Source organism: Artibeus jamaicensis, unplaced genomic scaffold (assembly GCF_021234435.1).
Source record: "Artibeus jamaicensis isolate MK-2021 breed Jamaican fruit bat unplaced genomic scaffold, CSHL_Jam_final scaffold_369, whole genome shotgun sequence".
In the NCBI taxonomy this organism is placed as follows: Eukaryota; Metazoa; Chordata; class Mammalia; order Chiroptera; family Phyllostomidae; genus Artibeus; species Artibeus jamaicensis.
The window spans coordinates 7,339,765-7,366,599 of NW_026522042.1; the positions used below are offsets into that span (position 1 = coordinate 7,339,765).

General features: G+C 47.0%; 1 protein-coding gene across 1 annotated transcript in view; it reads left to right on the forward strand.

Annotated features, from left to right (window-relative positions):
- OXCT1 (3-oxoacid CoA-transferase 1) overlaps nucleotides 1–26,835 on the forward strand; it is a 135,470-nt gene that overhangs the window by 11,429 nt on the left and 97,206 nt on the right. Inside the window, exons 4-7 of the mRNA XM_037138521.2 lie at nucleotides 5,593–5,728; nucleotides 9,359–9,508; nucleotides 13,676–13,782; nucleotides 16,815–16,875. Of these exons, the coding sequence (XP_036994416.2) occupies nucleotides 5,593–5,728; nucleotides 9,359–9,508; nucleotides 13,676–13,782; nucleotides 16,815–16,875 (454 nt within the window). The remainder of the gene's footprint in view (nucleotides 1–5,592; nucleotides 5,729–9,358; nucleotides 9,509–13,675; nucleotides 13,783–16,814; nucleotides 16,876–26,835) is intronic.

Sequence of the window (26,835 nt, forward strand, 5' to 3'; positions counted from 1 at the left end):
CTCGGAGTCACTGTACATTGGAGCTGGACATGATGGCAGAGGTCAGTCAGCTCTTCCCGTTCCCGCAGTTCACGGAGGAAACTTGTCTGTCCATAGACACGGCTTCTCCGCTTATCCATGGTCACTTAATGTTTCTTCAACCCATTCAGTGCCTCTGAGCTGACTTTGTATTTGTTAAAAGTACTTTTGATGATTAGTACTTTCTGGGTTTTCCAGATAGCTCGCTGCTGACAAGGGTTGGTGTAATGTACAAACTCTTCCTACACCGATAACCTGTGGTGATCAGTGGGACACAGACAGTCCCTTTGCACACCTGCACTGGCAGCTGGTTCTCTTAATGAGGGGGTTGACTCCCAGGGGTCAGCTTGTAGCATTGCTTCACTGGAGAACCAACGACCTGGTCGGAAATGTTGGGTGAATGGAGAGAACTCGGAATTAGAAGTAATAATGATTTTTTCATCTAGAAAAAGGCTCTTCTTATGAAAAGATCTGCCTGATATGGACCTCTTTACAGAGCTCAGGACTCCTCATTGTTCTGCTTCGCTGGTGTGTTGTAATGATCAGGAAGACCGGCGGCCGCGAGGAACCGCTAGCTGGGTGTGGAGCGGTAACCATTTGTCCAGATCCCACAGGCCCTCCCTGGCGTCACTCAGAGGAGTCAGTTCCTCGATGGGGATTGATTAGGAAGAATCAAGCGTGTCTTTCACTGACTTTTGGAAGACTTTAACGTATGAATTGTATCTATGAACCAGAATTTCTCAACAAACTGGATATTAGGCAATGAAATCACAGCACCAAGAAAAGAATGGCTGTGTTACGATAGTCATGCTCTTTGCTTCACGACAAGAGTGCTGTTAGATTCCAGCTCTCCAAGGTGGGGATTTAGGCAACTCCAGGGGCAGCCCCACTCACATGCGGGAAATTAGGAAACACTCTGTGGCAGTGTACGAGGCCTGTCCAGAAAGTATCCAGCTGCACACTCTGAAAAATAGACATACGTTGAAGAAGAAACAAGATACGAGAAACTCATACTGGGTCATTGAGGGCAGCTTACCAGTTTGAAGGGGTGGTCAGGACTCGGGGGAAGCGGTGTGAGTTCTGGGCCTCGGAGTTAGTAACAGGACCCCCAACCCCAAGCCTGGTGGAGTGACGGAGGGAACTGTCAGCACCCGGAAGACAGCCTTGGAGACGGGCCTGTCTCCAGTGCGCCGAGCTTGCCGGGGAGCGAGCCAGGAATGTGCATCCTGACATTATTCTTCTCTCACCCCTGAGCCTCCGGGTGGTGCCTCCCACAGACTGACACCAGCCTGAAGCCACAGGGCCAGGGGGCCCGTGGTTCAGTCCACGCAGGTCAGTGCAGCCTAGCCGTCCCGGGCACAGGGCAGGCAGGATGAATGCGGGGGTGGGGGACCAACAGAGAATATTCACGTAAAGATAAGACGATTTTCATTTTTACTAGAGAGGAGCCAGTGAGGAGGGGCATCTTCAGTGGAGCAGTAAATGCATTTGTCCTGATCACGTGTTTATCTTGTACCCTCTGTGCCTGTATGTGTCCAGGTGCTCGGGTACCACAGTGAACCAAACGGGGCAAGTTCTCTGCTTTTGTGGGCCTCACCTCCTGATGGGGAGAGGCGGGCAGTTAATAGTAAATGAAACACAGTAAGTAAATTGCAGTGTGTTAGAAGGTTATAGTGCTGTGCAAAAAAAGAACTAGAGCAAAGGGGGTTGGGAGCATGAAGGTGGGGGGCAGCTTCGGTGTGAGTGGGGGTGACCAGGGTGAGCAGCTGACCAGAGACTTGCAGCAAGTGGGGGGGTGAGCCATGCAGAGAGCTCGGGGGAGTTTGGAGACACAGAAAGGCCAGTCTGGAGTCCCCCAGGCGGGACGCTTGGCGCTCTTTTTTAAGACAGGTTTTTAAAATTGAATTTATTGGGGTGACATTGGTCAATAAAATCATCTAGGTTTCAGGGGTACAATTTTACAATGCAGTATGGTACATTGTACTGTGTGTTCACCACCCCAAGTCTCGCCTCCTCCCATTCTGCCACCCACCCCTCTCCGCTTGTCCCCCATTCGCAGGAGGCCAGCAGAGGTGGAGCGAAAAGGAAGTGGGAGGCGTGAGGTTGGAGGAGGCTTAGCCAGACTTCCCAGCACACGGGGCCTCGCAGGCCACCCAGAGTCCTGTGTTCCGAGTCTGAACACGTGCATATCATCGCAGGGGTTGAGCAGAGCATTTCATTGTACACCTGTAGCTTTGGCTGGCACCTGTGAGCAGGTCCTAGGGGCCAGGAGTAGCAGCCTGGAAGGTTACTGCAGCGTCCAGGTAAGAGACGGCACAGGGCACATAGGAGGGGGAGAGGAAGGCTCAGCTTCTGGGTAGATTTTGAGGGTACAGTCTGGATGTCCTGATAATGTGTGAAAGAGGTCCAAGATCACCCCTTGAGTTTTGTGCTGAAGACCTCTAAGGACGGGGCTGCCATCAGGTGAGATGGGGGCAGGTGGAGCTGCATTTAAGGGGAGAGGGTTGTTAACGTGGAGACCTGAGGGAATACTTAGGTGTTGATTAGGAGGAAGCAAAAAACGAGCACCAGAAACCGGCACGATGTGTATTGAAAGTGTGGGGAACACGGAGTTTCCAGGAGACAACAGCCTTTAGTGTTTGGAGCCCTCTAGTGGACAAGTGTATGGTTAATCTTCAGGGGGTTCACCCCATACTGCACAAGTACACTTGAAAATACTTCTTATTTAGGCTCTAGATTTCTGTTGACACAGGTGAGAATAAAACATGTGGCCATTTTTTGTACCCACAGGGTGGGGGTGGGGATGTTGCCAGGTTTGGTATTGGAAGGCCGGGAGTATGAAACAAGTCCAGAAGGATGTCGACAGTTCCCGGTTTCCTGGGTTACTTGGAAGCGTTCAGGGGTCAGGACTGCCTGGGGAGGTTCGGGGCTGGGAAATGCTGGGCCTCAAGAACCAGCAAAGGGCCAGTGGAGCAGGCATGGCCTCCCGTGTGTGAGGCCCGTGGGGGTGGAGTGAGGAGTGAAGGTGGCAGAAAAGGTTGCCAGGAGACCCTCAGTGGCTGGTCATACCGGGCACCGGCCTCACCGCCTTTCTAGGCAAGCACGTGGCCTCTCTGGTGGTCATTGGGCTTATGTTCTTCCGCCATTTTCCATGGCCAACGCCGGAATTCTGGAGTGGGTCTTCATCTGTGTCGGAGTGGGGGGCAGGGATTCTTAGGACTGATTTCCCATGCCTGCTGCTCTGCTCCCTTCCCATTGCTGCTGTGTAGGTGGGACCCTCCTCATTGCTCACTGGGACCCTTTCAAGCCTCTCACCTCATCTCCCTGCCTTTCCTTTCTGGGCCCCTCCCATGAATTAAATACCCTGATATTTTCTGCTTAGTTATTCACAGGGTCTCCCCTTTGGGGCGAAGCCCTCATTGCTTGGCGTGGCTTCAGGCGGGAGCACAGCCCGGCCCGCCTGTCCCGCGATCGCCCCCCTTTCAGAGCTGCCCCGCACCCCCTTTCCCTCGCCTCTGCTGTGATCTCCAAGGCTTTCTTCCCTAAAAGTCTCCTGGTGTCATCCCCCGAGCCCCCGTGAGCCTTTTTCTGCCTCTTTCCCTCCTGGGCTTCTCGATCTTCAGCTTCTCGTCGCACCTCACGCAGCACAGCCCTGGCTCTGTTGCCGTCGCAGGTTTGCCTGTGTTTCTCTGAGATAAGCTCAGAGTGGCCCCCCAGCCCTGGGGTGCAGGAGGAGCTTGGTAAAGCATGGGGGGGATGGGTGAGCCGTGTAGAGGGCACAGACTCCCCAGGGGTGGAGCCACCGCACACGGAAGGACTTAGGAGGGAGAATTCATGAATGAAGGCTGTATTTCTAGGACGTACTCCAGCTTTCATCACTCTGGCTTTTCTGTCTAAAACCTTACTGAAACATAGGGTAACAGAAGAGTGGGCACATCGTAGGTGTGCAGATCGGTGGGTATTTACAGGCTGCACACCCATGTAACCAACACGCAGGTAAAGAAACACAGTGTGGCCCAAACCCATTCTCTCCACTCCCATGGTTAACCGTGGCCCTCACTTCTGATCTTACTCATTACTTTTGTCTGACTTTGAACTTAGTATAAAAGGAATAATTCAGTATGGACTGTGCTGTGTTTCTTTTGCTCCACATTTTGTCTGCCAGTCATCCATTGCTGCTGGGGGTTGTAGATAATTCATTCTCATTGTTGTATAACATTCCACTTTGTGGCTACATCATGATGTATTTATCCATCTTGTGGTTGATGGACATTCGGGAGGCTTCAGTTTGGGGCCATAATGAGCAGTGCTACTCCGAATATTCTTGTACGTGTCCTTTGGCGAACATTGGTATGTGTTCCTCTTGGGTGCAGACCCTGACTCACAGCATATGAAACGCACGTCAGTACTGCTGATGGTTTGCCCAAGGTGTTTGTATCGATTTTCATTCCCATCAGTGCATATGAGAGTTCTGGTTGTTCCACATCCTTGCCAACACTTGGTATTACCTTCTTTTTTACTTAGCCATTTTGTTTGTATTTGTAGCTATGTCTCACTGTGGTTTTCACTATTTTCCTTTTAAAAATATTCGATAGTTTTATAGCTTCAGTTCAAGCATTCCTTATTATCTTAGAAATGTTCTCTTTATCTAGTTGGTTAAAGTATTTTTGAAACTCTCGAGTGGTACAGATGGATAAGGTGACTAAAAATGGAAAAGTACTCTGTCCATTGTTAATTTGCCTTGTCACATGGACTTCGCTTGAAATTTGAGGTGCATTTTGCTTTGAAAAGAAAGGCACAAACTTAGAGACCTTCACCTAATGAAAAAAGCCGACATTACCTGCATCGTTTTTAGAGAATAACTTGAACTTCAACATCAATAGACATATCAAACCATAGTATATATAACTTAACATATACAGCGTTATTTTTCCTACCTGTATCTTTTCACTAGTCTGTGATTAATTCCCTGTCTTGTTGGTGCTGTTAAAAATGTTTAAGTGTTTCAGTCCTCTTGAGCAGAGTGTCTGACATGGGGAAAATATTCCCAGTTATTCCTAAGTAGGTCCATATTTCAAGAGTCTGCTGTTTGCTCTTTTAAATAAGAGAATGCCCCTGACCCCATCCTTGGACAGAAAGAGGTTCTCCATCCACACCTGCCTTTGGGGTCCGGGCAGGGTGGGACCGAGGCATTGCCCCTGCAGCACAGGGCATGACTGGTCCATCTCTTTGCTCATCTAACCCGGGGTCACTGTGGAGCAGCGGGAAGAATGAAAGGGGTTGAGGGGCGATCAGAGGAAGGCTGTGGGTTTGAGTACTACCGGCTGTGTCACTCCCCACGTTGTTGGGGGAAGAGCCACTTGAATATTTTGAGTTTCAGTTTCCTTAGCTGTAAGATAAGAATAGTCACCTTGCCGCACTCCGTGGGTGGCGGGGGACTACAGGGAATGTGGGCACAGTGCCTCGTAGGTAGGATCCCTGTAAGTGAGCACAGTGTTGTGGCTCTGAACGGAGACCGTGTTCCTGTTCTGCCAGATGTGCCTTTAACTGGAAGCTGCTTGCGTGTCCCTGCAGGGTCGACAACTTTGGCCTGGGCCTCCTGCTTCAAACCAAGCAGATCAGACGCATGATCTCCTCATACGTGGGAGAAAATGCAGAATTTGAGCGGCAGTACTTGTCTGGTGAATTAGAAGTAGAGCTGACACCTCAGGTAAGAAAATTTTCTGCTTTTCTTTTACAATACTCACTTAGTTTAAAGTTTATCTTCTTCTCCCTAGAAATGTCTTTGTGCAGGACAGGTAAGGCAGAGAGAATGCTATTTTGTAGGTCACACCTGTCCTCTACCAGAGTCTAGCTGGTATCTTCTGTTGCTATGCAACAGAAAAAGGAGGTATTTCTAATAAAAATACCTAGGGTATGGGATGCATTTTAAAGTATAATGTAAATTATATTTTAATGTAAATTGTGCTGGAAGCCTGCAAAAGGACTTGCTGAAACGTGTAAGGTTAGCTTCAAAGTCCGTCGTGGGCACCGTAGAATTAGTAATTCGTGTGGCACCTGGGCTGTGAGACATGTTGGGAGAGGGGGTCCCTGAGTGTGGAACAGGCTGCATCAGAGCCAGCTCGGGGGTCCGGCCCAGCCTCCAGGGGGTGTCACTGCAAAGCAGGCAGTTACCACAGCTCACCTGGCAGATTCCCGTGTCTGACACCTTCTCAGTGAGCGTCCCCCACCTGTCTTTGGGCGAGGGCCCTGCACCTGTCTTTGGGCGAGGGCCCCGCACCTGTCTTTGGGCGAGGGCCCCCACCTGTCTTTGGGTGAGCATCGCACGGAAGAGTCCGCAACAGAGGGGAGCCTGCTGACCACAGGTGTTTGTGTAAAACAAGGGTCTGCAGGTCGCATCTTCCATTTTGACCTGGGTCCTGAACCCGAGCCCCCCACTCTGCTTTAGTTTTGTCAACGTAAAACATTGTTACCCCTGACTTCACCAACTTGGTAATGACGGAATTTCGTAAAGAAAAAGTTCCCAGGAATCCAGTCCCAGTGCAGGCTTGACGAGAGAGAGCCTGTGGGGGCCGCTCTTTCTCCCCGGGGCTTCCCCGTGTCCCTGACAGCCCCGCACGGCCGCACTGCAGCGGTGGCGCCCATGCCTGTCACGGCATCGCACCGCGCTTGGTATTTATCCTGTTGTCATTTGAAGTGTGTGTGTTTTTTTTGATTAACAAAAATATGCTGTCTTAGTCTGCTTGTGGCACTACGATCAAATACCACAGACTGTGGGATTTAAATGATAGAAATTTGTTTCTCATTATTCTGGTGGGAAGGTGTCAGCTGGTGTGGTTCTTGGTGGGGGGCAGTGGGGGGGCAGTGGAGGAGGGGGAGGACCGTGCAGGTGAGCACTCTGGGTCTCTTCTTGTAAGAACCCCAATCCTGTCGGATCGGGGCCCCACTGTTAAGACAATATTTATCCTTAGTGACTCCCATGAAGGCCTTATCTCCAAATACAATCATTAATTGGGGGCTATAATTCAATAATTTTGGGTGGGCATAATTCAGTACATACTCTATACTTTTCCTTGTCACACTATATGCTGAGATACCTTATCCTGCATTTTCTGGAGCTACTGAAAGTTAACCTTTTAGATCTTTGCATCCTTCCTTATTTTGTCAGAGGGCACACGTGGGGAAGGAAAAGAAGTATTCCTCAATATTTCTTTTACGGTTTTTCTTTGAGCTGAAGGAGGCCAGGCCTCCCTCCCCAGTTTGGTGGCGCCTAAATAAACATGGGCTCTGGTGACTTGAGAGTCTGGAAGCTGTGTTGATGACGTGCCAAGGATCAGGACTCCCTTCGGGACTTGGAGCCGGGGGCCTTGGGGACCCCTGCACAGGTCCCGTCTGCAGAGAGGCTGTTTTCAGGCCCTTGCCCAGCTGAACACAGAGAAGGAAGGAGTCAAGAGATTGAGGGAGGGTGGACATAAAAAAACACGTTAAACTAGAGGTGGTATTAAGTTGTTTGAGGACTGAATTTTTGAGAACGTGGTTGACTTAAAATACCCAGAACACAAAGTAGAGTCATCTCTGTCCGTTGGGTGGAGTAGAAAAGCACTTACCTGTTGGACCCAAGAAGGACACACCCAGGCACATCATCATTACATCAGCCAAGATTCAAATGAGGGAGAGAATCCGAGAAGCAGCAAGAGACAAGGGGACAGTCACCTACAAAGGAGTTCCTATCAGACTGTCAACTGATTTCCCAAAAGACCTTACAGGCAAGAAGGGGTTGGAAAGAAGTATTCCAAGTCATGAAATGCAAGGACCTACATCCAAGATTGCTGTATCCAGCAAAGCTTTCATTTATAATGGAAGGGCAGATAAAGTGCTTCTCAATTAAGATCAAATTCAAGGAGTTCATCATCACCAAGCCCTTATTATATGAATGTTAAAGGGACTTACCTAAGAAAAAGAAGATAAAAAAAGATGAACAGTGAAAGGACAGCAAACTCACAGTTATTAACAACCACACCCAAAACAAAAGCAAACTAAGAGGACAGCTAGATCAGGAGCAGAACCATAGAAATGAAGATCTCATGGAGGGTTAGCGACAGGGGAATGGGAGGAGAAGGGGGGAGAAGGTACAGAAAATAAGTAGCATAGACAATAGGTAGAAAATAGATAGGGGGCGGGCAAGAATAGTAGGGGAAATACAAAATCTAAAGAACTTGAGACATGTGGTCATAAACTAAATGGGGAGGAATAGTGAGGGAGGGGGTGTGCAGGGTGGAGGGGAATGAAGGGGGGGAATAGAACAACTATAATGGCATAATCAATAAAATATATTTTTTAAAAAAGATTTTCAGTTAAGCCACAAGGCCCTCCTTCCCCGGAATATCCCACGTGCTTGAAGGACTCAGTGTTTGCAATGCCCATCATCAGCCCCGTCTCTGAGTTTAGCAGCTGAAGGCCCTGGTTAGAGAAGAAAATTGTTTTCAGGTTGGGGCCATATGGACACCTTGTCATTAATGGCTAACCTAGTTCTTCCTACTGATTTGTCATTTCGTTCTCTAATGTGACCGGGAGGAAGAGCAGTCTTGGGGTAGGGAGGGTGTCAGGAATGTTCTGGGCCCGTGTGTATTCCCTCGTGGCTCACTGGGTGGAAAGGCAGGTGGGGGTGGGAGAGCCCTAGGAGGTCAGGTCTGAAAGGACCAGGACCTGGGAGGGGTGAAGAGGGTCATTGGAAGGTACAAAGAGGCTTTGCCTGCAGTTCTTTCTTCTCGGAACAAAATTTGGTGTTGTCTTGGCTTCTAAAACCCAGTTAACCAATATGTTGTCCTGTTGGCTTAACTTTGGATTTTTCTTAGAAAACATTGTAGATAAAGTATTTATGAGAATGGTTTAGAATAAATTCTAAGTACATTTGAGCAGTTTATGTTATTATTCTATAAAACCCACTTACTGTCACTAATGATAAGATTCAGGCCATAGCTACATACAACACACAGTACAACACAAACTTTAATTTTATGTTTTTAAGTGTATATAGTTGAAGTAATAGCCCAGATTTGAAAATATGATAAATAGACTGATGTGAAGAAACCAGCAGGAGACGTGGAGACCACCAGGATGATTACGCGAATACATAGTGGCCTTCTGCGGATTCAGAAGAGAGGTGTTGTCCGGAGAGGCAGCGACTGTTTTAAATGAACTTTCTAGCATAGAGAGTGAAACGCACCAATTTACCCACTGGGTTCCATTCAGAGCAGTAACCATTTGGAGTGTGGGTGGGGTGTCCTGGTGAGAAGTGTGCTTACTGCCCTGTCCGCGGGTCTCGCTTGCTTTCCTGCAGGGCACGCTTGCGGAGAGGATTCGTGCCGGCGGGGCCGGGGTGCCTGCGTTTTACACCAGCACCGGCTACGGGACCCTGGTGCAGGAAGGAGGGGCGCCGATCAAGTACAACAAGGACGGCAGCATCGCCATCGCCAGCAAGCCCAGGGAGGTAAGGAGCCCCGTCATTGGCACAGCTGCCTGCTCGGGGTTCTGGCGGCTTGTTGGGGGAATAAGTGTGAAGTCATCTTGGTGTGAGAACGAACACCGCCATCCATGAATGTCACTGTCAGGTATAGTTTCCAGCCAAAGCTGAGCATCTGCTAGTAACTGAAACCTCATGGAGAAACCAGGATAAGTAAATGATAAGAAACTGGAACCCACATGAGATGTGCGAGTGAAGATTAGTCCCCAAAACTAATTCAGGGGGTGGCTTTTTACAAGGGGAGGAGGCTTTGTAATTGCTGAGTATGCTCAGGTGGAGTGTAGAGTCGCTGCGTGATGATGCATGATGTTATTCGTGCTCAGAACTCGTCTGTGATCGAAGGGAAAAAAAGGCCAAGGAAATTGCAAGTCTGTGCAGTGGGAAAAACAGGAGACACTTACAACTGTGTAGTAGGATGAATGGAGGGTTCACACGACCTCCTCCCTTCTGTGCGCTGGACACGTGTGAGCTGCCTTTATGCTTGGTAACTTCACGCACACGTTAGAAAAGAACAGAACTCTAGGTATTTGCAGTAACTCCAGTTTGAGCCAATTTTTAAACTTACACAGGCCAATCTGTCGTTACTGTGGTCTTAGACTCTCTCCCTTCTCCCTGCCCACATGGCTTAAGAAGTTAACAGGGGCAGCAGGAATGCCCAGCCCCTCTCTAGGGAGGAGGAGACTCAGGCTGTGTGTGTTGGGGGGTCCTTACCGCCTTTCTGCTCATAGAGGGGTCAGCGCTGCCTCTCCTTGAGGGGAGGTGAAAGGTCACTGAACAAGGCCCCTGCTGTCCGTGAGCTCATTCTCTGGAGCTTTGCCTTTCTGCTTGCGGTGACCTCGATGGACTCAGCTTTCACTAACATTTCTGACGTTCTGTCTCCCTTCTTTCTTTACTGCCTCATTAAGTTCCAAAAGTTCTTGGCCAAGGAAATGACAGGAGTCTCAGTATTAAAGCAGATCTTAGCAATACAGATAAAGATGCCCAGAAAAATTGGGCTCAGATTTTGAGAGCTCATGGGTGTCAGCTCACCCTGGGAAAACAGGACGGACTGGACTCTGTCCTGGGCTCATTTGTTTCTGGAGTCAGGTGCATGCGTTTAGTAGGTTTGTAAATTTGTCTGGATCCCCTGGGAATATGGCAAGTAATTCTTAAAGCAACTCTCGTTAGTTCTTTATTTCCCTTGCTCATCCTAGGAAGTGAGTGAATTCCTTCATTCAGTGATACTTATCGGGCTCCTACTCTTTCCCAGGCACTGGTCTCAGTGTGATGGAAAAGGGTGGTCTCGAGACCCAGCCCCCGAAGTAGAGGAACTGACAAGGGAGTGGAGAGACACATGTTCTGAAAATGCCGGGAAGAGAAGTCAAGCAGGGCTGGGCAGAGAGATTGACCAGTGGCCAGGGAGGCCGTGTTTTGGGTTGGGTTTTGGGAATGCTCTCCCTGAACCATGGAGGCGACACTTGGCAGAGACCTGAATAAAACAGGAGAATGAGCTGGGCAGAGTTCACAGGGTTGTGACCTATTTGGAAGGAAGAAGGAGCAGGTCCTGAGGCTGGCTTGCACTGTGTGTGGAACAGCAGCGTGGTGAGACTGGAACAGAGTAGGTGAGGCAGAGAGCAGTAGGATTGGAGGTTGAAGAGTGGCAGGAGCCAGATCATAGGAATTTGGATTTTACGGAGGTTAGTGAGCAGCGGGCAGGAAGTTGGAGGGAGTGATGTGGCCCGAGCTACATCTAGGCAAGTTGAAGCTGTTAGGAGGTAAGGGTTTTTCCTCCCCCCCACTCCCCAGGGGCCAAGAGCAGCAGCAGTGAATGAGGTGAAGAGGCTGTTGCATTAGTCCAGGTGGGAAGGTAAAGTGGTACCAGTGGGACTGGCGAGGAGTGGCTGGAACCAGGATTTATACTGGTGGTGGCTGTAAGCAAAGGCGAGAACCCGAATGCCGCTCCTTGAGATGGGATGAGCTTGGGGCAGTCATGGGGATTAGCAGAAACTTGGTGCATTTAGGCGTCAGTTAGTCTCCATGAGGGGTGCTCAGCGGGCTCCAGCTCGGGGAGCATTCAGAGCCGGGGTGGGAGCTTCAGAGGCAGCAGCCTTCGTGTTTAAGTCTCTGGGGCTAGGAGTGGCCAGGGCACGGGTGTCAGACTCACTGTCACCAGGGTCACCTCAAGGTCACCTTCAAAGGGCCGAAGGTAATTTTAGGACTGTGTAAACCTAACTGCTCCTTAACAAGGGGCAAGGAGCTCAGCGCCAGGTCGGATAAATGGAGGTGGAGGGCTGATTCAGCCTGGGTGCCTTGTGTTCACCACCTGTGGGCTGGGGGGAAAATGCAGAGAGCACCTGTTTGGCATCTCCAAAGGCAGGGAAGAGGCCCTGAAGGAGCAGGAGCGAAGAATGGAAATGTGTCTAGTGAGTGAAACGGAAACCAGGGTGTCTGGTGATGGAAAGCCGGGGAAGTTTACACAGGAGGGCGTGGTGTGCTCGAAGGTGTGCGGAGCTTGGGGTGGTGTCCTCGGAAGTGACCGTCGGGTTTGGAAGCCTAGAGGTCTTGGGTAACTTCAGGAAAGATTTCTCTAGAGTGGGGGATTTTTTTGGGAGTGGTGAAAAGTTGCTTGGCCTGGGTTCGAGGAAGGACTGGCCCAGGAAGCTGAGACAGTGCAGTGCAAGGCTCTTTCCCGGGAGTGTGGTCAGTAGTTCGACAAAACCAGTTCCTTTGTGTTTTAAAGTTTAGAATCACAGCTAAAACCAGCTGCGAGTGTGTGAATCTGTCAGGAAATTGTGTAGTTAGAATTTTAAAACAACATTTTTTTTTTTTACTTTTCCTTGGGTTAGCATGTATTTATATTTCTATGCAATTTCTAGATCTGTATTGAAAATGCTCCGGCTGTGAATGAACATCACCACTGATATTCAGTGATGACTCTTAAACATAAGGTTCTTCCAAAAACTATGTATTGCTGGGCAGCTTATGAGTATCTTTTATATGATTTGTCATAGTTCATATTAATAACATTCTCATGCATCAGTGGCTCCATAAATTGATTAAATTTTTTAGCAGGAAGGTGGGATCATGTCTTTAAGGAGGCTGCTGTTTCAGAAAGGATTTCAGTTTTAAACTGAGGTTGAAGAAGTTAACGTACCCAGACTTTCTCCTGACGCTTCCCATGAGCACACGCAGTTCGCCCACTAGGGGGTGCAGTGGGAACGGGAACGGAGCTCTGCCTCGCTCAGGCTCAGTCCTGCGTGGTGGGCGATGGAGCCCACTGGGTCGCTGTTTCCAGTGATGCGGTATGGTTTTGCTATATGCTCCTCTTCTCCATCTCTCCTCTTCACCCATAGTAGGACCACAGGCAGTAGACGTGCACAAATCAGTAGCTTACCGTTAGACCAGAAATGGCAGAAGAGAAGGAGTAGTAGGGTAAAATCTAACGTTCATAGTAGCATCAGAAACCATGACGTAGCTATGACCAAACCTAAAAAATATATCCAAAGCTTTTGGGGGGAAAGTTACAAAACTATTGAGAGAGGTAACAGAAGACTTTAAAAAATATTATGCTTATATTAAGAAATATTATGGTTATATTAAAAATATATGGTTATATATTTAACATAAGCTTAATATATGATTATGTATGGGTGGGAAGATACAGTATGTAAGTTCTCTCCAAATTCATCTGCAGATCCTAGGAGTTCAATGAAAATCTCAACAGGTGATTACAGCGTAATTAGGAGAGATGAATGGACTTTTATAACTACTTCATATATTAAACAACACATTGGTCACTTCACAAAAATATATAGTTTTTTTTCTGGGGAACAGGGAAAGAGGGACTGTCTGTAAACTGTGGGTCCGAGTGATAACATGAATACAAGCAAACCCTGCCAACACCTCAGTTCCTCGGACTGACCGAGCTCTCGCTGGTCACTGAGCCTTTGCACATGCTGTTCCAGGTTCTCCCTTCCAGCACTTTGGCACAGTCCCCGTCACCCCCACCGCTCATCCTGGGGGTCTCTGGACTCTCCTCTCTGGGAAACCTGGCCTCACTAAGCTGTCGCCCCCTGTAGCCGCCTCTGTCAGAGTGCCTGTCATGATCAGACGGGCCACGCAAATACCTGACCATGTCCTCTCCATCTCCCGCAGGTGAGAGAGTTCAACGGTCAGCACTTCATTTTGGAGGAAGCGATCACAGGGGACTTTGCCTTGGTGAAAGCCTGGAAGGCCGACCGTGCAGGAAACGTCATCTTCAGGTAGTGGGACGGGTTGAAAAAATATTAGTGGGATGCATTTCAGCCACTTGACGGCTCATGGGTATCTTCATGTGTTTGGTATTTAAAGCTTCATTTTAAAATGGCTCGAGGTCAAACATACCCATGTGCATGTGTGTGTGTGTGAACAGTGGCTCTCTGGTTTGGAGTACTTTGGGGAGTCTGTTTTGATTGGTTGATGTCGGCATTGTTCTGCTTGTTAACTATTTGAATCTATTTACTGTTGCGTTTATTCACATATAAATTATGTTTCCCCCTGTAAATTTTAGTCATCAGACTAGTTATAATATTGACATGCTTTGAAAATCTGAGAAAAGTACACAGTTATATTTAATTTTGATATTGCAATTGGGTTGGCCAAAAAGTCCATTTGGTTTTTTCTGTAAGATGGTTCAAGTAGCGCTTAGTTATCTTGAACTTCATTCAAAACAATTTTGTTAGATTGTTTTGTGATAGCTGTTATATCAGCTTGCATTAAAAACCCCCAGGAAAATTGGTGAATTTTTGTGTAGCCATCTTAACATTGAAGGTGGAAGAAAATAAGCAACATTTTTGGCATATTGTGCTTTATTATTTCAAGAAAGGTAAAGATGCAATGTTTGAAACACACACAAAAATTTGTGCAAGGTATGGAGAAGGTTCTGTGACTGATAGAATGTATCAAAAGTGGTTTGTGAAGTTTCACACTGGAGATTTCCTACTGGACGATGCTCCACGGTCAGGTAGACAATTTGAAGTTGATAGTGATCAAGTCAAGACAGAGAACAATCAACTTGTATCGTGTGGGAGAGAGACAACACACCTAAAATGGCCAAATCAGTAGTTACTGGTGAAAATGAAAAACATGTCTTTTATTTTACATAAAAAACTAAACGCACTTTTTTTAGTAACCCAGTCTTAAAATGTGTAAGTTACTTTAATATTTGGGAAAAGTGTTGCTAATACTTACTTAGGTCAGGCCTTTTCCAGTGTGATTGGAGACAAAATGCTTATAAAGGTTTTGTCTGCAAAGCTGTTTAACCTTAATAATCCTGACTTTTCTTTTTCATTCATTGGGTAGCTAAAGATACTAATCCACAGGCTTAATAGGTTTTAAAACCTTTTGATCACCCTAAGCTTTCTTAATGCCAGGTATTTAATATTTTGGATTTATAAATTATATAGTTGTTTTTTTAAATTACACCATAATTTAAAATACACATAAAGTTTTCAAAATAAGACTTTCAAAATGTTTGGTATTAGAAACTTCACCTATGAGGTTACAGAAATTATTTTTTCTCACCCTACTGTCATTAACTATGTTTAGTTAGCAGATTTTTACCTTTACCAAATCAAATGCATTTTCGTGCAAACACAGTTCAAGTCTCGGGGGTCATTCTCATGTTGTTTTTGTTCATTTCTGAAGAACTTAATATTAATACTATATTTGGTTTCTCGAATTCAACTCATTTTTGGAATGACAGCTAATTTGGGCAGTTACAGAGGACATTTTGCTTCATGTCTATTGAACTTGGCACTTTGGTGTAATATTTCCTAAGCTGGGTTGCTGTTTTAAAAAGAGAATAATGAGCCCTGGCTGGCATAGCCCAGTGGATTGAGCACAGGCTGCGAACCAAAGGGTGGCCAGTTAGATTCCCAGTCAGGGCACATGCCTGGGGTTATGGGCTAGGTCCCCAGTAGGGGACGTGTGAGAGACAACCACACATTGATATTTCTCTCCCTCTCTTTCTCCCTCCCTTCTACTCTCTAAAAATAAATAAATAAAATCTTTTTAAAAACAATAATGAAACTGTGTAGTAGCAAAGGTAAATGGATTGTTTAAAGTATTTCCACCAGTCTGCCCTGTACTCCGTTGCCTGGCTCTGGTGTCTGAAGGCTGCGTGAGGGCTGTTACTATAAGCACGGACTTGGTGCCTGTGGTTCAAATAGACATTGAGCTTTGGTGGGAAATGAGTGTGTTTATCACCAGTGGTCAGGTAACCTAGATTCTTAAGATGCTGATAGGATGACCTTCACGTTTAGTGGGACGACTGGTACAGAGGTGTGTCCAGGCCACAGTTACCTGGGAGACCCTGCCAGCCCTGCCTCTGGCGGCTCTGCCCGCGAGCTTGTGATGCTGGCCCTCAGGCGGAATCCAGCAGGAATGTGTGACAGCCCCACAGGGCTCCTCTCTCCGACACGCCTGCCCTCGCACCTGTCCTCAAATCCGAGTGAAGAAGTAAACATTGGCAGCTTAAAAGTGCTGGAAACTTATTTCCCTTCAGCGAAGAAATTTTGCCCTTAATTTACACTCTCAGAAACAAAAATGTATTTAAATTTTTATGATTAGAGGAAGTGCATCAATTTAGAAACTTGGAAATGCGAACGCGTCAGCAAAATTGGCACCTTCTTGAAATTTTTATGCCTCAGGGTCTCATGTAGGCGTTAGACTTTCAAAAATGTCATTAGAAATTGGTTCTCTGGAGTGATCTTTATCGGTGACTCACAAATTCCCAGTGAATGTTTCATTTCATTCCAGCAATAGGCTTCTCTTTAATAGGGAATATAATTGCTATATCTTCTCACATGAAATGCTTGCTTCTTTTCCTTAATATTTTAATAGGAGCAAGTTTCATGAACCATTGAACTATAGAAACAAAATGGCACCCCAGTTAAACGATTTAATGGATTCAGTTTCAAATACATGTATTAATACCCATCTTATTTATCTGTGTAAAATCTGTATATTGAACATAAAAAATAGTTCCTCCTTTCCTCATCCCCATGAAAAAACTCTATAATTGAATGAAGTGGGTATTATATTGTTTTTACTTATACAATATTTATAAAACTTTCATTGAAGGTAAACTAATTGAAAAATTAAAATGTTGAAAAAAAACTTTACTAACAAAAGGTATGATATACTCTTGAAAAGATTCATAGAATCTTAGCCTATGGAAGTTCTTTTAGTCTGTAATTAAAGCTGAAGGAGGCACTTCTGATTGTTGGTCTTATTACCCTCCACCCCCACGCAGGAAAAGTGCACGGAACTTCAACTTGCCCATGTGCAAAGCTGCACAGACCACCGTGGTAGAGGTAAGAGCAGAGAGGTTCTCTCTTTTTCTGCTGCTAACTTTTAACTTGATGTTGTCTATGTCTAGTTCAAGAAAATGTACAGCAGTTCCTTTGTTTTCTGGAGGACAAGTGATGAGAGCTTTTCTGTTTTGAAATGGAAGAGTTCTATTTAAATATGCGGCCATTGAATTTTGCCGTGATGGTAGCCTTCCGGTTGCTGGAGTCTCTCTGTGGGAAGCACGTCATGATGGGACTTGAGTAAAACAGATCTTCTTGGGTGAAGTCCCAGGATGGATTTTTGTGTACAGATCCCCAGGAAAATAATTATTTGTATCAGGAGAAGTGCGTTCTTACTGCGTTAGATTCTGGGAATTCTTTAAGGAAGAAGGAGAACAATGCAAGTGAGTGTTTGGTTCAATTCAGAGCAGTTGAATTAAGGCAGTAACCAGCTCCGCTTTGGGCATCTCAGAATTTGGGAGAGACATGAAGAATTCTAGAGCTTTCCTGGGGTTAAAGCTCCGTGGTAGGAAAAGGGGCTTATCTTAAAACCCTACCATTCTGGTTACACACATTTGAACCCCAAAGGAGACTTTGAAATGATTCTTTTTGTTAAGTTACAAGAGAAAGTTTATTTAGAAAGTTACAGAGAAAGCAGACGTGAACCAGCTGGGCTGTGTAGGCTCAGGAAACAAGTACAGAGGTAGAGAGAAGGGCCTTGGAGAGAGAGAGAGAGAGAGAGAGAGAGAGAGGGAGGGAGAGGGAGGGAGGGAGAGAGAGGGAGGGAGGGAGGGAGGGAGAGAGAGGGAGAGGGGCAAAGGTAACTTGGTGGGGGGTGGGGAGGGAAGGGCATGAGAGCGCACCCAAAATGCCTCTTAAAGCAAGGCTCTGAGGATCATCTTGGAAATAAATTTTCATGGTAGGTCGGGACAGTTTTCCCTTGGGAAGGATTTGTAGGAACCCACCCGGGGACCTGGAAACGAGGATGTGTGTTCCTGAATCTTCTCACGGTGGAGGCGGCGTTGTACATGACGTTTTTGCTTCCACTGCTCAGGGCCGGGGCAGTTTCACAGAGGCAGCACAGTGGTGTTTTTGGAGCAATCATGTGTTGCAGTCCTGTTCCTCCCGAGACAATGAGGTCCATTGTCTCTAAAGCGCCAGGGGACGTGGTACTTTCGACCCAGACCCGGTAGTTTCTTTTGTGATGGCTTGAGTATATTTTCTTCACTTAAAATGGAAAATGTGGTTTACTCTCTGTGTGTAATGTTTTTTTTTAAAATCATTGGCTGAATCATTTTAATGACCTGTCCATTCCACACACCTGTAACATTACCGAAGCAAGGCCTATAACACAGCTTAAAATAATTGATAGTTTAACACTCCATTGATTTTACATGCTTTTATAAAACTTCCAGGATAAAAACTTCAGTATTTATTCTCTGAGTACCAAGGGACATTATGTATTATCCTGGGTAAAGTTCTTTTTTTTTCTTTTATAATCTGGTTCTTTTACGCCGATCTTATTTCTCCTAAGAGCAGAAAATGACCCTTAAGTATTTGAGAGTCACTGAGGATGTTAGAAAGAGAGGTTCTCGGCCCTGGCTGGTGTAGCTCAGTGGATTGAGCGCGGGCCTGCGAACCACACGATCGCGGTTCGATTCCCAGTCAGGGCACATGCCTGGCCGGTTCCCTGCAGGCCAGTTCCCAGCAGGGGACGCACAAAAGGCAACCATACATTGATGTTTCTCTCCCTCTCTCCTTCCCCCACTTCCCCTCTAAAGATAAATAAATAATAAAATATTAAAAAAAAATAAAATAAAAACCTGAAAATTGTTTAAAAAAAAAAAAAAAAAGAGAGGTTCTCTCTTGGTGAAGGGAACCGGAACTGCGCCCTGGAGCTGAGCCTGCAGACAGGATCAGGCTTGTCCCTCCCTGCCCACACACCTGTGACCCATCCCAGTGCTCCTTGCTGTCCAGACCGGCCTTCTAGTTCCGTGCTACTGACTGCGGCCATTCCCAGCTGACCTCCCCTGCCCTGTCCACCATGGTAGCCGCTAGCCACAGGTGACTTACATTTTCAGTGAATGAGAATTAAATGAAGTAAACGTTTGGTTTCCGTGCAGCAGCCCCATGTGGCACCTGACGCCCATGCCGAGCAGCACAGGTGCAGACAGTGTTGTCGAGGCAGCTTCCTCAGAAGGATCAGGGTGAAGTGCAGTGTGTCCTTCCTGCTGAGGAATGGAAGCCACACAGCTCCCTAGACAAGAGCTTATTGGAAACCCAGCCCTTGTGTCCTCAGAGTGGAGGAGAAGAACTTGTGTGCTCAAAAGTAGGGACTAATTTGGAATTGGGGAGAGTGAGTGGATTGGGTGTTTTCTGACATGAAAAGGCTGTTTTGACTTTGTGGCTTTGGATTATTCTGAGTGTGACTGTCCTGGAGCTCTGCTCCTGCTCTGTCCCATGTGTGGTGCACTCCATCACCCGCCCTGGCCTCAGGGATGCCGTGAGGTCCCTCCCTCCAGCTCTGCCCTGTGCGGCAGAGGGCCCGGTGTGATGGACGATTGTGGAGTGGAGTGTGGACGAGGAGTCTTTGGAGATCACAAATTACACACTCTTCTGCCTGTTAAATATTAACAATAGTAATAGCTACCATTAAGCAAGTATTTTTGATAACAAGGTCTGGCATAAATAACACCCTTTTCTTATGACAAAATCTTTTATTACAAAATCATAAGCATGTCATTCTGTAACATTACAATATTGCACTCGAGCACACCATAGGATGTTTCAGGTGAAATGTTCAAATTAACACTATAAGTTATCACACCCGTATTATTGCCCTACCCACCACACTCTGTGAGAGTAAGGTCCAGCCTGACTTCTGCTGGACCCTGTACGTCAGTTACCACTGCATTTCTCGTGTCCATCGTCATTATTTTAATCCTCGCACTAGTCCTATGAGGTGAGAACCATTATTCTCACCTTACAGATGAGGACTTTAAAATGCAGGAAGGTTAGGTTACATGCTACATGGAGCTCAGCTAGCACCACAGAAAGGCTGAGCCCAGGGGGTCTGCTTTCTCCCGTTATTTTAGGAAGTACTCTTGAATCATCATAAATGAATCACATTTCAAATTTCTGAAATATTGAGCACCCAGAGGCGGCCCATTCAATGCTCACTGTTAGACTCAAGCAGACAGGGAGTTCTTGAGCACTATATCGATCTATCCTGGGCCTTCATTGCCAGTTATTCCAGTTATAGTATTTTCCTTCCGGTACCCTTGACCTTGGAGACGGCCTTCAGAAAAGCACCGCCTTGTGGTCCCCGCCCTCTGGGTTCATTCAGTCTTCCTCTGGACTCTGTTTTGCTGTGTAGCCTCTTTGAACTTTGCAGTTTTTCTCAGCTTTCCCTAAACATGGTGACCGACTGTCAGTTCTGGGGCTGCGGAACATGCAGCGGTGGGAGCTGTTGCGGGGAGGCCGCCCCGTGTCTCAGACAGACTGCTGCGGAACCCTGAGTTCGCCTCCTTTCTCTGACAGACGAGGACACGGAGCCCTTTGCAGCACGGAGTCTGAGTTACAGCTTGTGTCCTGACGCCACTGCCCCCTGCCCCCGGGAGTCTTCCCAGCGTTCGGCCCTGGTTACAGCCTGTCACTCGATGTTTAAGGAGGTGGGGACTGTGAATATCTAACATATTAATGATGATGTCCTTAGACATCCTAAATTTTTGGTACTTAGGAGTAGGGTGGCAAAGGAACAAATAAGCTGTCTGTTGCTCTTTTATGTAAAGAGAGAAACCAATAATTCTATCTTGAGTTAAAGAAAATAGGGGATCTGCCCTGGACATTCATGGATTACTTCTAGTTTCTGTAAAGAGGGGCCTTACTCCTTTTCGGAACACTTTCCCTTTCAGGTGTGTTGGAAACAAGCTCACCAGTCGTGTGAGGCAGAGACGTGATCCATTGTGTCTGTTGCCCCTTGAGCAGAGCCCCCGTGAACATGGGCTTTGTGTTGCTGACACCATCTGCCTGTGTCACGACGAAGCCGTGACTCAGCAAGCGCTGGCTGTCTCACGCTCCCCACCTGCAGGAACCCGGGAGTCACTCGGGAGCGGTGGGGACACGCAGCGCACGTTCCGGCACTCCCGCCAGCGAGATGGGTCTCTTTTTAGAGCAGACAGAGTTAAATCTGGACTTCCCTCCGTGTGAGTGGGTGACGTCTTTCCTGTTCAACTTCACACGTTCAAGTGCAGCAGCGGCCGGGGAGCGGCTGTTGGCACGCGTTGTTCCCGGCGTCTAACGAGGAGCAGCCGACTGGCTGGTCTTCTCGGGGGTTCCGTCTGGCTTCCCAAGGGTCTCGTTAACGAGCCCTCCGCTTCCTGCGAGTCCTGGTGGTCTCCTGGGTGCATACTCACGCCCCTGTGCTGATCTCGGAGAAGTGATCTGTCTCTATATATATGTTTAAAGCAGCTTAGAATAGAGAACCTCCAGGGAGGGACGGGGTGCTTCACTCGGGAGACTGTTGACACTGTCCCTTGCAAGCAACCTGCCATGGCTTCAGTGTCGTGTGACCCAGCCACCTGAGGCCCCCGAGGCAGGAAACGACCTGGCCGATGCCTCAGGCTTGTGCCTTGGCTGCTTGTAAGACAGAAGGTTCACCCTGGGCCTTTTCGACTCCTCAGCTAATTTCAGCTTTCAGTTAAATAAGTATATTCATGATCACAACATCAATGAAGTAATTTTATTTACGCTATGGTATATTTATATGCTTGCTTGTGAAAGAGTTATTTCTCTTATGTATAACACACTTACACGAGGTATTTGACGCACACAGATTTGATGTCCCCGTAGTCTTTGTGAGTTATGAAACAGCATAAAAAAGGGAGCACTGTGTGCCCGCCTAACGTAGGAATCAGAGGACTGTCCATACTCGTTTTCGTCTGCCTGCCTTCCCTACAGGGGTGACCACTGTCTCTGTGCCCCGTAATCCCTTGCTTTAAAAAAATTTCTAAGTCACAAGGTATGGACATGTGGGAAATTATTTTCCACATGGGTACCTTAAGATTTTTTTTGTTACGAGAGCCAAGCTTCAGGCACTGTGACTTCTGTGTTCTGTGCCAATGCCTGCCTCCTGCCATCTCCCCTTGGACGAGTAGCTCGGGGACAGGATCAGGGGACATCTGTCGTCCTGCTAAGCAGAGACATGTTGTTCCTGATTGGTGGGTGATGCAAGGTGAAGACTGCAGTGTGGATGATATTAGGCATTTTTCTCTTTAATGTTTGTCAGGGAAGATGGTGAACACGCACAGTGGTAAACGGGAGCACAGCGAACCCTTCTGAGCCCGTGACCCTGCTCCAGTGTCCAGCCAGTCCGTGGTCACTGCTGCCTGTCCATCCCCCGCCTCACACTTTCTCCTCCTCTGTTATTGTTTAACAAGCACCAGGTGTTACTACTCTGTTTTGAGGAAAGATAAAACATTCTAGTACACCCAGCACTATTCTAAGTTCTGGAGACACGGCAGCAAACAAAGCAGCAAAATCCCTGCCCTGGTGGAGGCTGTTCTGATGGTCAAGGCAGCCGTTAGGTACAATGAGTGAGTGGAACACATAGCACATTGGGGCTGATGAGTGTTAAGGAGGAAAAACAAAGCAGGAGAGTGGACATGCCACGTCAGGAGAAGAAACTGAAATTTTAGATTGCGCAGTCAGTAAACAGGCCTTTCTGAGATGACTTGAGTAAAGACCTCCCCCCACACCCCACCGGCTCCACAGCACCTGCTCCTTAGTGTCTGACGGTGGCGGTCCAGCAGCAGAAGGACTGGATGGACGGGCTGGTGGGTGTGAAGACCCGAGGCAGGAGCATCCCTGGGTTTGAGCCGTGGGGCCGACCGACACCCTCTGGTTTCTGGAGTGCGCGGTGGTGGGCTGCAGATTCTTTCAGGAGGGTAATTTTCTTGAGAGTAACGGTAGTATCGTCTCCCGAGGCTATGTGAAATATAATTTGTATTTTTAGTTCATTTTGCAGTAGTTCCCAAGAGGTGATTAGGCCTAGACCTGACTTGGAAACGTGGAGCATGAAGACGTGACTTGGAGATTGGAGCTGCCCGGGCTCTGAGGCTCTCTGGCCCTGTTCAGTGAACTCGCCTTGATAGCTCCTCGTGGATTATTTTAGCAGAACTGATCAAAGGGGCTGTTGTTTCTGTTTACAGTAGAAGGTGGGAACACGCAGGATTTTAACCACTTCAGTGAATCCTGTGAACATTTAATTTCCAGCAGGCAGGCCAATTAATGTTCCAGGAGTCTAGGGATTTTGCTTAGCTTCCTTCCTGTGTTGGAGAAAAGGAAAATGCTGAAAGGTAAACATAACTCCTTTCCTCCCAAACTTCTTTCATTCCTAGTCTTTAGATTGCTAATGCCTTTGATATTACAGTTTCAAAAGCAGCGAAACTCATAGTTTTCCCAAGAGACATTAAAGGGGAAAAAGTATAAAATGGGGAAAAAATTAAAGCTTCTATCCACTTAAATACTTCTAACCATGTTGAGAAATTTCATTAGATTCAGTTTCCAACACACACAGCCACACATAAGCAATCACTGCTCATGCCAGTGTGGCATTTATTCACACGCAGAGTTCTCTGATTGACATGCGGAGACGTGATATTTACGAGAACTTGGCCCAAATGTCAGATTTGACATTCACGGGGTCAAGCATGGCATGTCAAACGCCTGTCACTGCCCTGTGGTATTTACCTGGCGGGGCTCACTGTGTCGGTCAGCTAGCAGGGTGCAGACAGTCACCAGGGAGCTGTTTGGCCCAGCTCTCTGCCCCATCCACGTGGGCCTGTGGAGTCAAATACTCGGCAGTTTTCTTTGTTGTTGTGTAGAGGGTAGGAGACCCGTTGGATATAGCACAAAAAGGAGGCACATCTTCTTCCCACCAACCCCCCGTGAACCTGGGGAGCCTTCATCCTGAAACAGAATGCAGTCCCCTTCCCAGCGTTACATTTTGGGGGGTGTGTGCTGAGCGAAGGGTATCATTTATATTGACTCATTTTTAGATCTGTTAAGTTATGCAGTATCTTCAATTTACATTTCTTTTGTTGTTTTCTATGTAAGATTTTATTCGTGCTTTTGTATTTCACTTTTTGAAAGATTTTTATTTATTTGTAGAGAGTGGAAGGGAAGGAGGGAATCATCAATGTGTGGTTGCCTCTCACATGGCCCCCACTGGGGACCTGGCCTGCAACCCAGGCACGTGCCCTGACTGGGAGTCAAACCTGCGACCCTTTGGTTCATAGGCCTATGCTCAATCCACTGAGCTATACCAGCCAGGCTCATTTTTTTAAATTAATTACTGAATCACCCTGAAAGAGCTGCCCGCACCCTCTTTTGCTACAGATTTAGCCAGACAGAGAAGGCTTTGGCAGATAAGGTGATAATAACCTCGTACAACTAAACTAAATGAAGTGATTGACTTTGCTTGTTTCAAGTACCCAGGTATTTGAAGACAATTTATTTCCTTGAATTTCCATCAAATGCAGCATTAGTTTAAAAATAGTTATCGAATGGTAATGAAGGCACATCGGAGTTGAGTATTTTGGCAAAATAACTGTATCAGTCACAATATTACCATTGCGTTGATATTGGCTGTTTCTACTGAAGAAGCAGGAAAACCTGAAAAACCACGGACTGGGTGAGTGTCCAGTGTTCACTCCACTGCACTTTTGGTAAACTCTTGTAGATGACTAAGTATAAGTCTAGTCATCACGTACATCCAGACTAACAGCAGAATGGAAGTATGATTTATTGATGATAAAAATACATTAAGCTGAGTACTAATCCTGACATTTTCTTTCTTGTTGCTTGGTAACGACGCAGCGACTGCGGAGAGAGTGACAGGATCTCAGGGACGACGGGCTGCAGGGCACTGGGGGGCAGCAGTCCCCGCTGCGGGGGGTCCTTTGTGTGCTGTCTCCTCCCCCAGTCTCGGTGCCCTTCTCCATTAGGATACCAGTGCAGAGATCCTAAAAGCAAGTCATCTTCATACCATACGTCCCTCTTTTTGATGCATTATTGAGTTTGATTCTTACTATTTTTGGCTTTTTGTCTTTGTATCTATAAGTGTGGAGGCTTCACAAATTTGTGTCACATTAACCTGCATTGTGTTCATCTAAAGTGATGCTTCAGTATTTCACAGTGAGCATCTTTTATCCTTGACCACCCAGGGTTGGGGGGAGAAAAATATCTGGGCAGAATTTTTTGCCTCATGAAAAATAGGGCATCGTCTCCAGCCTTCTCTGCTATAGGCAGTCCTCGTTTTAGTACCTGTTTAAGGAAAAGGAAGCCTGTCGATCCAGTGTGCTTTAATTAATTAATCAATTGATTGATTGATTTTTAGCCCTCGCCTGAGGATGTTTATTGATTTGAGAGAGAGAGAAAAACATCGATGCGAGAGAGAAACATGGATCAAGTGACTGGGGGAATCGACCTTTTAGTGTATGGGGTGACCCCCCCAACCAAGTGAGCCCCCTGGCCAGGGCCAGCATGATTTATTTTAAATGAAAGGCTGATTTTATATTGTGTGTAACTGTGGATGTTCTGTATAAACCATTAGTTCACAGTTATTATTTACAAAAATGTTGCTAAGCTACAGCCCATGGCCTCCTTCTGTGCTGCTTAAGAGCTACAACTGTTTCTATATATTAAAGGGTTGTTGGGGGGAAGAAAAGAATGACGGACAAAGAGGGCTTTGTAGCCCAGACAGAGGAAAATGTTACCTGACCCTCTACAGAAAAATTTGCGGATCCTTGGTTTCCGTGTCTGTAGTTTGAATATATTAAATGTCAACTCAGTGTTATTTCTTAAAGAACCAATAAACTTAAGTAGAGCCAAAATACAATAAGTCATTGAAGAGAACCAATGAATGTGCCATAGAATAACACGAATTTCTGTAGCAGTAGTGAGATGACCACACAGTTTGGTAGGGCTCTGAGGGGGCGACCTTGAAGAAAGGAAGGTCAGATGCAGCACACGGTTCACGCGGCACGGTTGGGGTACTCTCTTCAGAGTCTGCACCTTTGTCAGTAAATCCAGCTTCAGCATCGTTGCCGTTGGTGGGCTCCCTTCATCAGAAGCACATCGCTTTTTCTGGCCCATTGGCCTGATCTCGAACTTGAGAGCCAGCCAGTCTTTCCTGTACCCAGGTGCACAGCCAGGTGAGCCAGGTGGGTGTGGTGCCTGGGATGACTGTGTGAGGGCTTTTTCACCCCGCCAGTGCTCCGCACATGGGTGGCAGCTCCTGCTGGCTGGCAGAGTTTCCAGAAGCCACGGAGTGGCCCACGGTTGGATTCGTCCTGTGCCCTGCGGTTGGGAAGGACCCGACAGCCCGGGTTTTTCATTTCCTTTGGAGCCGTACCCTCCGCATCCTGGAAAGAAGGAGGAAGAAGAGGTGTGGGGAGACTGGCCCTGGCGAGGCTGATTTCTCAGCCTTCCACATTGTGGCTTTTAGCTTCCCGTTTCCTTTTTAGTCAGAAACACATTTATAAGGTTTTTACGTGGTTGTTTCTTAACTTGTTGGCAAGGTGAAGCCTGAGATCGGGGAGTGAACCAGGGTTGCCAGCTCTGTGCTTTCTGGTCTAGCCGCAGTTCTCTTAAGCATTAGGAAGGGTCAGCCAGCCAAATGGGATGGGAGACAGACGTGGATTATTTCAGCTAGAGTCATTCAACTCCTCTCGTAAACGAAGGCTCGGGAAACTCGGTACTTAAGCACCGTGTCTGTGGTGGCATGCCTTTCACGTTTGTTTGTATCGTGGTTTTTGAAGCATTTAATTTTGTATCGTCTTATTTGATCCTCTTAACCATAAGATATGATATGAAGACAAGCAGTTTTATTACAACATGACAAAAGAGAAAACCGAGAGCTGGGTGAGTTTCTGGGAGCAGGCCACTAGGAAGTTGGGTGGCTTCATGACAAGGGCACCTGGG